Genomic DNA, 16,312 nt, shown 5'->3' with positions numbered 1-16,312 from the left:
TAGTCCTTTCTCGCTAGGAACAATGGTGTCTGGGGCCTCATTTAACCATATTATGTTCATCTATATGTGGACGCATATATTCATTTATCTTTTAATGTTAGCATTTACATGTGTATCATTTCTGAGCTTAACTGATACCTGTATGTAGTGGCTGGGTTTGATCATTATCGCAGTGCCTTGACTCCTCGAGTGTTTAATCTGAGGCTGAATTACGTCTGGCCGGGTCAGTTGGCTTTGTTTACCTCTCGTTCAGGTGTGTTTAATCTTACCTGTCTACAAAGATGCCTTTATCCCATTATATTCAGGTAACCCTACCTGTGAGAGGGCAGCTCGGAGGCATGTGTCAATTGAAAGTAACTGCAGTCTTGGACTGTGCCTAAAAACCCAGTATATATATATTTCTTTCTTAAATTCAGGATAACAGGATTAGAGGGTGGGAGAGCCCTCGCCCATTCCCTGTCTGTGTCCACGTACACCACAGTCAGGATATTTAGTGCACTTTTCCTCAATGATAGGTCCAAGTCGGCACCATCACGCTGAAGTCTTAAACGTCGTCACATTCCTGCGTGCCTCAAAGCACCAGTTTTCCACAGCCTCGACCACTGTAGTTTTGGACCACATGCGGATGCGCTGTGTCTCTATTTTTGTAAAAGATGATTATGCATGGTTTAAAAAAAGCTTCATGTAGCCGCAGACGGTTATTGCTGTTAAGGACCAAAGTATCTTCTACCCCCGCTGTTTTGTAGTGTTGTGGTTTCTTAAAAGATTTTTCACATTCCTGCTTTTCCACAAGTACACAAGGCTTCACGTTCCCTTTTTCCCCCCATTCCTCAGACGCCTTGGACAAAAGTCACATGATGTTGAAATATCTTTTGGGTTTCAGCCTATACTGTATGTCGCATCCCTTTTTGTTTGACTTTACAAAGAGCCTCCTTTGATAGATCGCTTTAGAACGGATCCTAAAATGAACCGCAGTCCTAGCTGTGACGTTGACAGTGTAGAAGATTATATGCCTTTCAGTTTTTTTTGTTAAAAGCTTTTATTTTTCTCCTTTTTTATACGGGGGCGGGGTGGGGTTATTGTATGAAGCGGGGTTGACGGTTGTATATATTCATGTTTTTGTACCACAAAATCATTTGGATTATATCCACTTTACGTTCAAAACATGTATATTTTGATAAAACAATACAGACCTATGAAGCTCTCCGGAGCTGTAAAAACGAGAAAAAAAACTTTTGTAACACAAAGACATTAAACCTATCTGAACACAGAAGTGTGTCTGTATGTGCCCCGCCCCCCTCCCACTTTGCCATTCTGTTCCTGTCTTTTGCATCTTCTGCTGCCTTCAATAAATCTTTAGTTTGTTCCTCCTTTCATCTGGCCTCATTTGGTTTCTGCCTCTTCCTCTCTGTCCTGTGGAACTGCTGCTCTGTAACGGTTAACATCTCGTAACATTTTCCACATTTCCCATCCTGTTTACAACTGGTGGGTTTTTTTTAAATCTTTTACTATATTTCCAACTTTGCACTCATCTCATCTGAAACTTGACTGACAGCTCATCTGGGCTTGGCTCAATCCAGCTGCAGTCCCTTGATGAAACAGCTGCAACGACGATGGCAGGGCGGAGGAGTTAATTTGACATGCAACGCTGGATTCTCGCTGTTCTCGGTGGTTCTGAATAATCCTCCACCCTCCTGTGCTCTGCTTCGACCTTTTCGGTGGAACAGGTCTGTCCCACTCTGAGGAGAGGAGCCAGGTTGCTGTGGAAACCAATCCTCCATCTCACAAGATGAATAATTAAGATAAAACACAGGCATGGCTATCGGGTGTATCTGGCATCCATGTTTATCAACATGTTCCTGGGGGATGTGGGAGGAAAACCTCAATGACAAAGCGGTTATACACCTGCTGGACCACTAGGGGGAGGTCTTGCTCTGCTGGCAGTCAAAGGCTGTTGAGCAGAGGTGACTTTACCTGCCACTCACACAATGTCAATAGTTAGTGGCTTAATCTCAAGTGCCTGCTTGGTCTTTCTGGCATTTTACTGTTTTTTTCCTCCCCAGCTTCCTTACAGAGCCGTGGAGAGGATTAACCTCAGATCTTCTCTGCCTTTTGAGAGAGGGACAAATGAGAGAGGGGGAGGATTGAGTCCAGGGGGTGTCTGCGTCTGTGGCTGAGAGGAGCTGGGTCTGATAATCTCAGCGGTTTGTGGAATATGGTCTTAAATTCAGTGAACTTGGTGTAAATTCCACAGCGCATGCACTTATTTCTCCTCTGCTTAAGGAAGCGTGCTTGAAGGTCATGGTAAGACATACCTGTCTCGCACTAGCTGGACAGCATGGTAGAAGTCTCAGCAGCATGTTTTAGGATGCAAAATAAGGCTGCAATCTTGAGCAGATCATTTATTTTAATGTTACCCTAAAGGTATGAGAACAGCCACCTTTGGAAAGATGCACTCAGGTGCCCCTTTTCAGAACATCTTCAGTGCATCCCCACCAGCCAGGACTCCGCACGGCAGCATCGCGCCTCTCTGATGCTGCTTTGATAGCTCAGACCCCTGTTTACTTGCAGCATCTTCGAATTTCACTCTGCACCAACAGTAATTTAGAGCAGGGAGCAGTCTGCACAGCATCCCCTTCGGACTGTACCGAAATGCAAAGAGATTGCGTAATTGGGTGGAAGGATAACTCAAAGTAACATGATCCAAACATAGATTTGTGATGTTTTTGGGTTATCAGATTCCAGAAGTCACTGGCACTCAAAATGTGGTTCTTCATGTAATTTTAATCTGTCGAGACAAATTTTAGAAAACCCTGGCAGGCACTGTATGTACAGCAAGGGCAAACATTTTGCAACACTGCTCAGATCCAGAAGTTGTTTGACGCCGAGGAAAGAATCCATACTGTATATCTGCTTTAAGCTCTGCTGCGACATCCAGAACATCAAAAGTGTCACTCTGTGCTTCTCGCTGGTTCACCGTGCCACGCTCACTCCAGCACCCCTCCTCCACTGTGCCAAGTCCAAACCCCTTGAGGTGATCCTGGCTTCATCCAGCCCTGTGTGCACGGGACTAAATGGAACCATGTGAGGCGGTGGTCCTTCCACATCTGGCAGCATTTATTTACATTAGTTCAGCGGCCTCTAATCAAGCAAAATACTGGCAAACACCAAGGCCACACACAAATGCAAACCCGGTGACTGGATGGGGGGAGGGCAGGGTGACCAAGTGGTTTAAGAGACCGTCCTCTATATCATTTGTGACATGTTCAGTCCCCACAAAAGCCAGTTAGTCACTGCGGAAAGAAATGCTGGATGTGTGAGAACTCAAAGCACGGCCGCCTTGTTAGTCAGACATACATGTTGCACGCATCTGTTTTATGTTTTAAGAGCTGGAGCCGGAAGATAATTCATGTGTCTCTGGAGTTAAACTGCAGAGCAATCACAGACTTAACCAGCTATAAACTCCAGGATTTAACGCCCTTTTAAGGAGGTATGCCTCCACACACTGACTCTCTGACCCACATTCATTTAGATTTAGGATCACTTGAGAGGCCTTCTGTCTGAATACAGCCAGTGCTGTGTAGTCTGCACAGCTTACACGAGATTTAGAATGCCTTCCAGAGTGACACAGCGCAGGAGGAAAAGCCTTAAGCGGAGGTGAAGGATGTCTTTTGGTCTATAGTGGCTACCCTTAAAAAAGCCATCAGGAGACTATCCACCTGTTTACATATGCACGCCTCAGACAGATGTTGAATAATTCATCCACAGAGGCGGACAACATGCAGCTGTATTTGGGTTATGGGGGTGCATGGGTTCTCTCCCTGCCTGAATTCACGCAGCCCAAATTATAGGCATTACTTTGCAGGCAGAGCAGGGGCAAAGCAAAACTAGGACACTTTGCATAAAAGATCCAACCGAGAGGCACAATGCGATGTGAAAGATGGAGCCGCAGAAAGGTGCAGTTCAAAATTACAACGCGGGGCTGGCGGGATTGTGCGCGGCGGGGAGGAATCAGCCGGCTTGATTTCGGAAAACTGTCTTTTGCAGCAGCCTGAAAGAGTTTACAGAAAGTCATCTCCTTTGATTCTGCACTGTAGATCTCTGCAGCCACTCTGCCTGCGTGATGGCCTTTTAAAGAATGCAAATGAACGCGCTGCAAATAATTGTCTCCAATCAATTCCCATCTCGTTGAGGCAGATTGAGCTCCAGTGAGGATCAATCCACTCCCAGGCTATCGACACATGTTAGAAAGCGCATGCAGCTCTTGGTGGAAGCAATGTAGTTACTGTACCTCCATCCGCCGGCGCTGATGCTAAATGCACGAGACGGATGTGTTTTTGCAGAGGGGCGTGCGCGCACACACGCATGCGCGCGCAGGACAGAGGCAGCAGGGGTGGCGGCGCTCTGTCAGACACAGCTATCTGGAGGTTTATGGCTCACAGGTTTTAGACTCGGTGCTGCCTTCGCTTGCCCTTTGGGCCTAATGGACACTGATGGAAAATGACTCCACTGTTCCAGCGATCCATCAGACGCCCTCTTTCTCTGCCTCTCCGAGCTCATCCATCAGGGCCGCAGCTTTCAAACAGAGAGAACTTTATGGGCGCTTTACATGTCCAGCTGAGGAATAAACCGCCTTCGGTCAAACAGATGGGTGTGGAGGTGATTAATAACAAGTTATCAATCACAAGGACAATCTAAACTAGTTTCTCTCTGCTAAACTACAACAAATCACCTGTGTGCACCTAAAATCCGAATTCACGTCACACCAAAGGGGTCAGTTAACTTTCTCAAATTAAAAAAATATGTTTTGATGAGTTGAGGATTTCCTCTATACATGCCCGGTTGTGTATCAGCGGGGACGCAGTGAGTCAGCCAGCACCGAGTCCCAGGAGAGAGCGCGGCACGGCACAGCACGGCTACAGGCCCCGCCCGCGCAGAGAAGAAAACGCAAGCGCGAGATGGAGAGAGAGCGGGGGGGTGGGGGTTACTTGGACTGAATCAGGGTGCCGGTGAGTGTTGCTGCCGCCATAGGTGGAGGGTTCGCATGGGAGCGTGTTCGGATTAAAGCGGTGATCATCGACGGCGGCTCCCTGGCGGCGCCGGTCAGCGTGACGCACCGAGAGCGAAGGCGCACCGCGGCTGGAGTCACATTTGGATTAGAGCCAGTGACAGCGGAGGGATCACCAAGTTGAGATGCTGTGAGAGCTTGTGGTGTGTGAGTGTGAGTGTGTGTGTGTGGGTGTGCGAGGAGGATGCTCCCGTCTCGCAGTTGTTATTGTGCGTTAAGTTTGGACTGAAAATCGCGCAGAGGAGCGTGCTCGTCCGTCTGGGATGTAATTCTTTGAACTGCGATAAGAGAAAAGGTCAAGTGGACGCAGTTTTAGGCTGTGGAGAGATTCGCGGTGTCAGAGGAGCGGAACAAAGCGCGCGCCAGGCTGCATACCCAACACAAATCTGGGTAAACAAATATGACGGCCGATTTTGACGTTGTCTTGCGTCTGCTGATGAGCAACGATTCCGCCGATAGAATCACAAACCTCGGATGAATTCTGGAGTGTGATTAATTGTGATTTTTTTTTTCTTTTCTGGAGAAAGAAGGGGATCTAATCCAGGTGGCGCATCTATCTCCCCGGCTGCGCGTAATGGGAGAAAAGTTTCGGACCTTGCAGAGGAGACGCACTCGCAGCATCCCGCCGTCGACGCGCTTATAAATAACATGTGCATCCCACTGTTCCGCGTGCGGCTGACGAAGTTTGAAAGTGAATTTCAGCCGTTCAGTATGACTTGAAACAGCCTTGGGGGGTTATCGGAGCTCGCATCAAGCCAGTTAACGATCCATGAACCGCCGACCCGATTTGTCCAAAGACGCGCAGACGGACATTAATGATCTAGAGAGGATTTCTGCAGCAGCAGCAGCAGCAGCAGCAGCAGCAGCAGCAGCGGCGCATTGAAAGCCTGATCCCAGTGAGTGAGAGAGAGAGAGATTCCACCTGGATGTCTACGATGTGGTGCCAGCTCGGGCAGAAGTGTGTGATGGAGGTGATGGTGCTGACCATCCTGTCCTGGGTGTCCGTGTGGGCAGAGGAGAAGATCATATTTGACAGACACGCTGTCTACTGGAACAGCTCCAACCCCAAGTGAGTTTTAGCACGAGTTAGGCTTAAGTGTGCGTCTCTCTCTTTTTGTGTGTGTGACATCCTGTACATCTACCTGCCTGACACGTATACCTCTCAAACTAATGATAAACACGATCTAAAAGGAACTACACGCATCCATTTTTAGCCACATGCCACCCGTCCACACTATTCCCCCCCACAATTTATCCTCTTCCTGTTTCAGCAGTGTTTTGACTGAATATTGCAATATTGATGCCTTTTATAATGAGAATACCAGACACAGACACACGCGCGCGCGCACACACACACACACGCTCAAGTGGAAGCGCACGCACACTGGATATTTTGTTCTGTGGCACAGGGAGCTCCTTTTGTCTTAGACAATGAGGGCATCCTGCCTCCTCTTCTCGTCAATGTCTAGAGATGTACTCCGTCTCTCTCTCTCTCTCTCTCTCTCTCTCTCTCACACACACACACACACACACACACACACACACACACACACACGCACACACACACACACACACACACACACACACACACACACACAAAGCCTTCACCTTTGTCTCGGCTAATTTCAGCCACTTGTGCCAAGCGCCACATTATTTCTCTGTCAATTGCAAGCACTTGGGCAAAAAAAAAAAAAAAAAAATTAAAAATCCACAAATAAACGCAAAAGAAAACGTAAACACACGCATGTGCGCGAGGCTGCACGACGCTCACAAACGCGCACACTCAAAACGCACGCGGCACCGCACGCGCTCAGTTGTCTTTAGCCGGGCCCCTCTCATTAACATGGGGCAGAGCACACTGGGCCCGTCTGTCTAATGGTTTGTGACAACCTGGCCAGTCTCTCTCTCTCTCTTTTCTCTCTCTCCCTTCTTCTTCTTCTTCTTCTTCGTCTCTCCTTACTCTCTCTCTCTCTCTTTTCTTCCTCTTCTCTCTCTCTCTCTCGCTCTCTCTCTTTTTACCCTCTCCCTCTCTCCCAGGTAGATAAATAAACAGTGAAAGTGCTCCCTCTTGCTCGCTCACGGCTGAATTAGTTCAAACTAACAGCCCTGTCTCTCTCTCTGCATCAACCAAACACACACACACACACACACACACACACACACACACACACACACACACACACACACACACACACACACACACACACACTGAGCTAACAGGCCTGTCTCTGACTGCATCACTTTTCCACAGAAGGCTTCTCAAATATTTAACAGGCAAGGGGGAACATTTTCTCCCTTTCTCGCTGTCTCCCCTCCGTCTTTCTGTCTTTCTTCTCGTCTCCCTGCGCTCCCTCTTCCTCACCACACACACACATACAAACACCTACACATTGCAAACGTCACAGGGTAAATTTAAGCTATATGGATGGTTTGCTGGGGGCGCTGTTATCCCGTCAGGGTCGTACGGAGAAGTTGAAGCAGAAAGGGGGCACATCAAAAATGCATTGCTGCTAAAGCAATGAATCTAGACTCTGGAGCCCTGGCGAGGTTGGTTCCCCCTGTTAGACCCTGGCACTGTCATTGCTCATGCTGCGCCTTTTTTTCTGCACACACACACACACAACTCTGTGCCACTGCATTTGTGAGGACCTTCCACTGACAACATTCATTCCTCAACTTTAATCTAAAGCTAATTCTCTTCCTAAACTTTGAGGATTACGGCAGGTTTTTGTGAGAAACCAGCCCGCTGGCAGAGAGAGACGAGCAGACAGACACCGCGATCAACCCAGCTCATGAAAAATGTACAGGATAGTTCTGGTTTATTGCAGCTTGGGTTATTGACAAAGTTTTGGTCATAATGGTAAGATTGTACTCACCAAGGTTACTTGCTGTGATTTGTGAAGGCTGCGAAATTGCTAAAAAAAGAGGAGTCCAACGGGGCCAGAAATAGAGCTTTCAGAAGATCATACTGGTAAACAACTCCAAGGTTAGCAAATTTACTGGGAAGACGAAATGATAGAGATGGTAAGTTATTCCCAAACTGCACCAGTGGAAGCAGAACCAGAAGTCCAGTACAACAAAATAAAATCACCTGTTCCAAATCTTGTCAAAGTAAAAGCACAGAAATGCAATCAGCAAAGATTACTGAAAGTGTCAAAAGTATTTAAAAATACTTCTGAGACTCATATATTATTATATATGACATTATTTTACCATTGGTTGGTAGAAGAAGGAACAGTTAGGGTTCTTCAGTCCAGTGTTTCCCAAATTGAGGGTCGGACCCCCTTCAGCGGGTCATCAGATAAATCTGAGAGGCTGCGAGGTGATTAATGAGGTCGGACGAAACAAAGATCTGCAGAACAACTTTGTTTTCACTTTTTGGAACGTTCTCTAATCTTTGGTGTTTCTGTGAAGTAACGGATGATTTAACCTCTTTGAACCTCGTAAAGTTATTCATAAGAAACCGAGCGTTTTATAAGGGAGATCAGTCTTTGGTGGAACTGCTAAGAATTTATGACAAGGGGCTCCAAACGAGGCACAAACTGGGTTAAAATCAGATTTGTTTCGTTTTTTCTTATGATTTTATCTAAAATTCACTTAAACTGTAGCTGTTAGATAAACACAGTGGAGTGGAAATAAAAAGCTGCATCAAATAGAGACCCTCAAGAAAACTACAAGTACCTCAAAACTTTAGCAAAGCAGTTGATTCACTTTACAGAATTATTTTCCACTGCTGTCAAACCGTCCGTCATAAGAATCAATCATCTTGGTTTCACCTCCAAATAAAGTGAATTAGCTAATTTGGCTAAACTGCTGGCTTGTTTACACCCCGTCTTATCATTTGATTGATCTTTTCTCGCCCCAGCTGACTTGTAGCAATGTCACCTCAATCCCAAACCTAAGCAGATGCTTTGCTGAATAAAATGTTGGAATAAATGCCTACGCTACAAAGCAAGAACCAAGTTGTGAATTAATTTAGCTGAAAGCTTAATTACAATTTTTTACATAAATAACATCTGTCCATATTTTACCAGCAAATTAAAGCCGTCTCCGTCACCTGAATGTGCCTGAGTGGGTTTCCACCTTACATTTACCTTTTGCCCTCCAAACTCCTGATTGGACTATTCGATCACATGTCCAAGACAAACCAGGAAGTATTGTGATGGAAGTGGGGAGACCAGTAAACGCTGCTGAAAAGAGAATCCACCTTCATCTAGCTTGTTCTTCAAGGTAGGCCTGACTCTGTAACTCCATGTATTGAACTCTGGCTTCACACAACGTTTTAGCATGAATATTTTGGATGAGCAATGTCACACAAAGCAGAATGTGTCTCTTTTGTATGAAGTCCTCCATGACACATCTGATGGAGGCGAGTGTCTCACACTTGAAGTTCAGATATTTCTGAAAGGTCACTAATTAACACAGTGGGCGTCGATTTAGGCAAGATGTGCGAGACTAATGCGTCCCATCCGAACGACAGCCATTGTCTGTAGCAGCGAAATGACACAAACAGCTGGGAAAAGGAACAGCTGTGTGTCTTAATTGATCACACAACATCAAGCACACAGCTTGCATTGAGCTATCAGGATGCGTCATCCCTTCTCGGGTGCATCGAAAGTTTGTTCCCAGCGAAACAGCTCGAGAAGGACGTTCGCTGCAAGGTCACAAGTACTGACTTCTTATTTATGGATCTCATAACCTCTCACTGGTTCTGTTCTGCCAGCGTATACTTTTAGAGGAATATGCAGCAGATTTCCTGGATTTGGGCCAAAAATAATGCAGCTACATCAGCAACGTTGTGATCGTACTGCCAGTCCGACTTCCTCTCACAGCTAAACCAGCGTATGACCCACCTGGCTTCCGTTGATGATTTTAATGCATTGCTTTGCTTCACAGCCTGAAACTTTACCGCTTTGGTTCACTCTCATCAGTGCAATTCTCAGCAGCAACAAGCAGCTGCAAAAACAGACTGCACGCTCCCTGATCAGCACCAAATGGCAGAGAGACGAAGTTGTCATGTAGCCGGTGAACATATTGTAGCATTTAGCGGCTAAAGAGCCAGATAGGTCCCTCAGGGGTGGTGGAGCCTGAGAGCAGGAGAGTGAATGTTGGACTTCAATTCATCAGGTGGCCAGAAACTCACGTTCAAGCTGCTGCATGCCTGCAAATCGGCTAATGTTTGCTAACGAATTAGCTGTGTCTGAGCAGCCAGAGTGACCTTACATCAGTCATGCGTCTCTTCACCAGGACATTAAAAATGCATGTTTTTCTACGTGGCTCCACATGTATTCCTGGACAAAAATCTATAGACCTTCCCTCTCACTGAGAGTTGTCCCCGAGTAACCCATCGTGTTGGAGTGACAGTCAAAGTAACAGAAATAGGTGTCTGAAAATCTCGGCACACAAAGCTGAAAATGTGTTCATGGCGAGACAACATGTTTTTTTGGTGAACTGACGCTTTAAGAGTTGGCGTCCCCTGTGGACACGGACTCCATGCTCCATTTTTCCCACTGCAGGTGACGTTTTGATGTAATTGCTTCGATTAATGTTCGTCTACCGCCTCTCTGTGTACCTCACTCTTGTTTGCTCTACTTTTCTCTTGTGTCCCTTTTTAGGATTAATCACCATCCACACGGATGCGTTTTAATTGTTTTTTTCTAGCCGCTAATTAATCGTGCTGTCGCTACATTAGCCAGGTCCGCTTTAGCACAGCCTTGATCCAAACGAGACTAACCTGGTTAAGTCCAGATGAATAAAACGACTTAAACAAATGGTCCGACTTGAAAGAGCGGGCATATTACAAATTGGCCAAACCCTTTATGTGAAGGGCTCTGGCTCTCAGCAGGCCTATCTCTTTCAAGGTCTTGCTGGATAATAGAAAATGTATGAGATAATCCAATTCAAACAGCTCCGGCCACTTTTGGTCACGGCGGGGAGCAGTCGCTCACACACACTCGGAGCGTTGTCCATTCTCCTGTTGTGATGAGATACGTGGTGCCGCAACAAAGTAGCAGAACACACATTATCACAACAGTACTGCAACACATGAACAGGATGTGGAAGTCTCCCAGAACCGCATCAAAGGATTTATGCCACATGCATGAAGGAAAATTAGAGGCGCACACACACACACACACACATACGCACATATCAATGGACAGTCACACCAGTGGTAGCTAGATTTAGGTCACTTACACACAGTCCCATACTGTACAAACCACACAGCTGTCTATTGAATAGGTAAGGCAGCTCCCGTTTTTCTATTTACTCGCTGACGTGCACACACACATGCACACACGCACACACACACTGGAAGCTAGATATGGGGCACGTGCACATGCTCAAATGCACATAGAGCCAGACTGGCGCTCTATTGAGTAAAACCCCCTTTTTCCTCTTGCTGGCTGCCACACAAGCATGCACGTGCACACACACACACACACACACACACACACACACACACACACACACACACACACACACACACTCACACACACACACACACACACACACACTCAGCCCCCTTCTGGCTGCTAGGCCCATATTATAAAGCTTGCAGGTGAGGGGCTTTGTTCACCCCGAGCAGCTAATGTGCTCAGAGCAATGGGCTCTCCTCCACACACACACACACACACACACACACACACACATCCTTAGCCACACATACACACACACACACACACACACACACACACACATACACTGGCTCAATGGTCCAGAAGGAGCACCTTATCTAATCCCACGGTTTATCCTTCAAAAGACTTTCTTTTCCTCTTCGTCTTTGTTCCCTCCTCTCTCCTCGCTCTTCATCTCGGTGTCTTTGAGGAACTCCATGTCAGTGAGCAGCGCTGATGGTTGACGACACTCTCATTCTATGGGACAGAATCTGTCTCCTTGGAGACACACACTCACACATGCACCCACACAGCCTTTGAGGAAGAAGAGTCTCACGCACGGCGCACCCACACACTCATACGTGCACTGCGCACGGAAAGTTTCACGCGCGTGCGACAAAACACGCTGCCTGCGCACACACACACACACACACACACACACACACACACACTAGTGTCTGTCCGTCGTGTCCCCCGTGGCGCCCAGTGATATGTGTTGTCACTAGCACTTCCTCAGTCCTACCACACATATACAGACACACACACACACATTTGCATCCAATTTACATGTAGACTTGTAGTCACCCCCGCTCAGTTACTGACAGTTTGTCAGACTCAAACCTGCCCCTGGGTTAAATCCATCTTCCACCAACACCACCACCACCACCACCACCACCACCACCACCCACCTCTCCTTATCCCCATCCTTTCTTCCTCTCTGACTCTCCGGCTTTGTGTCTCCCTATCAAGCTCTCATCTTCCACTCTCTCTTATCTCCTCTGTCTTGTATCACGACTTCTCCCCTCCTCTCCCTCCCTCCCTCTCTCGTCCCATTGGGATGTGGTTAACATGTTTCGCTTGTACAGGACCCCCGCCTCAGGCAACCTCTCTCTGTGCATGCACACACAAAGCTGCAGCACATTGGCTTGCGCGTTCTTGCCATGACCTACATGATTGGACAGTGCTGTGTGTTTGTTTAAAATGCCAGCGCTGCTATGGCTTATGTTTGGAGATGCCGGCCTCATGAGTTATCGGTGGGATCCAGAGCCTCTCACATCGAGCTAAAAATGATACTCTGAGTAATTAAAGTCAGGGCTCCTGCATCGGAAATGATTTCTCCCAGCTCAGCAGGAGAAGCGGTTACATAACAAGATCTAGTGTAGCTGATCTTAGTCATCAGCAGATTCAATGCAGTGATTGGCAGGAGGAGGTCATCTAAATATTCAGGGGCATTAGAGTGGAACAGTTTGTCTGCCTGTGATGAATACGCTGCCAATTCCTTTAGTTAAAGTATGAAACAAAAGAAAAAAAGCAGTTGTTTGACAAAATGCCTCTGTGATTCTTGACCACAGAGATGTTCCTTTGTTTTTGTGGAATAAAGAAATCTCCAAATTCTGCCAAGAGAGAGGAGACACACGGCATAATGATGTAGTTCTGAAGGAAAAGAGCTAAGACACATCGCGCTGCTACAGCGGAGTAAACAACGGGCGAGGCATGATGAAACATTAAGTGTAAGATTGAAGAACAAAGTCACACGCACAAAAAGTTTTGATGGCACACTCTGCAAAGCCTGCGACGCCGACAATGACCGATTTGCTGAAAACACATTTATCTTGTTGCAAAATGGACTTCTGTGTCCCATTAAATAAGCGTAAACTGAGGTCAGAGTGAATTTCCACCACACATTCGTGCTGTAGTGATAATAAGCCTTCATGCAATGCTGGAAAAACTGATTAGTTGACAATAATTTACTAATTGTTTAAGTCATTAGCTCTAAAGCTTCTAAAGTGTGAGGATTTGCTTCTTTTCACTGTTTTCCATCATTCGCTAATTGAATACGTTTGGATTATTCTTAAAGCAAACACTTTTTGCCCTCCGAACACAGGTGTAGCTGATTACATTAATGCGATCCATGCAGGTGTTCCTGAGGTGGGCTCACTGTGCACGCCGGCTCTCAGCATCGTTAATGTGATTAATTACACCTGTGACAACGTGCTGTGAAAAAGAGCTGTTTAATGATGTCAACTTGAGTTCTGAGTAAGACTGATGGGCCTCTTTAGGAGCGTTTTTTGTCATTTTATGGACTGACGATGGAGCAACTGAGTGTTTTATTGTGAAAACCAGTGCATTAGTTGCAGACTGAGACTTAATTGTGTTATCCTGGGATTTAAATCTTGCCCTTCACAGCCAGCCGCCCTAAAATAACCCCCACAAATGGGGCTTTATTCAGCTTGTATCCACTGTTCTATTTTACAAATGAAAGTTATATTTTAAAGGCACCTAAAATAAGTGTTGCCTAGTGCACACGTGGTAAACACTTACGTAGTCTTGCAAAAGAAAGTCTTAGATTCGTGCACAGTGTTGGCAGGACATTAATTTTTCTGCATAAACTGTGGGAAAAACATGCAGATTTAAAGAAAAATCTAAATGTTTTTCACATGTTGCAAGACAATGTGTGTATTCTGTAACTTTTTGCTCACAGCAGCTTGATTTTTCCTTTATTTCTGCCGTGCATGACATTCGATCTTCGTCTCATGACGAGCCGACCCCGGCCCCCCCGTGCTAATACACGCTGCCGGTCATGTCCGCTGTCGTTACGTGTGACAATTAGCAGTAAAAATCTATGTCAGATTGAGAAATGTCTCCGGCGCCATGATTTTATTTCTCCGTGGCAGCCATATCTTCCCTTCACTTTAGGATTAGGGATTTTATTCTTTCTGTTATTAAGGAAGTGGCTTAGAATCATAATCCTTGTCTTAGAAATGATTTCTTTTTCAAAGTAGGTTTCCCAAAAAATATATATATTCCCACAGAGCGAATGAAACCACACAGGTTTTCGATTTTCAGCCGTGCCCTGAGAGTGTCTGCACTCTGCCAAATATCACAATCGTTTCATCTGCCCATAGGAGTGTAATGATGTGTTTAGTATGTCAGCAGCATGGCACTGAATCTGTAATGCGATGTGAAATGTTTGCTTAACATCCCCCCGCGTTTGATTGCTCACACGGCGGCGCAGGTTTAAAGAATGAGCGAAGCTCGAACGCTGCAGTGCTGCTTCTGTTGCTACCTTCCGCTAATGAGGTTTGTTGATGGTAATGAACATGGCAGTGATGGCGGTGATGATGTAAGTGCTCCGAAACAACCTGGGGAGATCCCAGGAGTTCTTGTTTTAATGAAGAGAGGGAGGAACTGTTCGAGTTAGGAGATAGAGGAAGTCAGTGGGGTTTTGAGAGGAGGCTGAGAGGCCAACAGGCGGGATGAAGGAATGAAAGCATGAATAAGAGAGGACAAAATACGCAGATACTAGCCCAGAATATGAAAGACGCCAGACCGCGCTCAATGCATAGCGAACAATGGGCATTGTCATTCCTGCTCCATCCTTGTTTCTGCTCCCCTCCAATACTTTTCCTCCGGTCCCGGCTGGTTGTGCTGATTGTGTTAGCCGAGCGAAAGAATAGGACCCTTTCGGTTCTGTCTGCCTGATGCTCTGATGGGACCCCGGCCGCTCAGTCTTCATATAGACCAGCTGGAGACTGATAATAACACATACACCATGTCTGGCTGCGCCTCGGACTGGGCCTGAGAGACAAAGGAAGACAAAAATATGAAAGGGAAATAGAGAGATCTACTTGAAGGATTAGGGACACTCAGAGCATGAATATGAAGAAGGACAAAAAGTTGAACGTGTAACAGACGAGGCCATTCCTTTTTTTTTAGGAGAAACAAGCTGAAAGTTTGCGGTGGAGCGAAGGAAGGGAGATGCAGAAGGAGAAATTAGGCGGAAAACGTGGTGGAAATCAGAGGAGGTGAGAAAGAGGAAGGGGAAGAAGATTACTTCTGGAAGTATGAAGGCAGACGTGCGGCAGCGTAGCCGGAGAGAGAGCAGCTATCAGCACATGGTTGGACGGTCCCAGCAGGTGGATGTCGAGGGGCTGGTGTTACAGGGGAAACACTGGCCTTTAGCACGGAGCCTCGGCCAATGTTGAAGCTGCCCTCTGGCGTGAACAGCTTTTAGAATGAGAGAGTTGGCATTTAAAATACAGGAAGCGAAGGTGGAGGGATGGATGTGCTGCTCATGCGGATGCTTCCTCGTGACGAAGAGTCGACCCCGCTAACATTCACGCTGATAATCACCTAAATGTTTTTTTCACCAAACAACTTGGCGACCGAGTTCCCGCTAAAAACGTTCGGGGGTTACTTTCTCTTTGTCACGCTGCACAATAGCATCACAAGACTCCTGGCTCGCGTCTGCGTGCGTGTGCGCGTGCGTGCAGCGGTAATGAAAATCGGTTTCTCATCTTCATCCAAAAAAAACCAATCCCCGGTAGATTCTCAAACAGTAGGAGAGGAAAGTCAAACAAAAGAAGGAGCGAGTGAATCATTTGCATCGTAATCCATCAGACGAGCCGGGGAGAAAGCGTCTCATTCCCAGCCAGCTATGGACGCCCCGCTACCTGTTTCATCCAGAACGGGGCCACTGTAAACAAACTCTCATTTGACTCTATGCTAATGGAGCATAATAAGGCAGAACCAACAGATGCTGCGCGGCTCTCATGATTTTGTCGCTACTTAATTCTGCTTGGTGCCGAGGCTGCTAACTGACTCGGCCCTCTGATTCCTATACGGCCCT

General features: G+C 46.6%; 1 protein-coding gene across 2 annotated transcripts in view; it reads left to right on the top strand.

Moving 5' to 3' along the window:
- Positions 1-4,986: 4,986 nt before the first annotated feature.
- Positions 4,987-16,312, top strand: part of efna2a (ephrin-A2a) — a 74,484-nt gene continuing 63,158 nt past the window's right edge. For both annotated transcript variants that reach the window (XM_070980033.1, XM_070980034.1), the window contains exon 1: positions 4,987-6,137. In XM_070980033.1, coding sequence (XP_070836134.1) covers positions 5,995-6,137 — 143 coding nt within the window. In that variant the 5' untranslated portion in view covers positions 4,987-5,994. The remainder of the gene's footprint in view (positions 6,138-16,312) is intronic.

Source organism: Chaetodon trifascialis, chromosome 14 (genome assembly GCF_039877785.1).
Source record: "Chaetodon trifascialis isolate fChaTrf1 chromosome 14, fChaTrf1.hap1, whole genome shotgun sequence".
In the NCBI taxonomy this organism is placed as follows: Eukaryota; Metazoa; Chordata; class Actinopteri; order Chaetodontiformes; family Chaetodontidae; genus Chaetodon; species Chaetodon trifascialis.
This window is presented reverse-complemented; position numbering and strand designations above follow the sequence as displayed.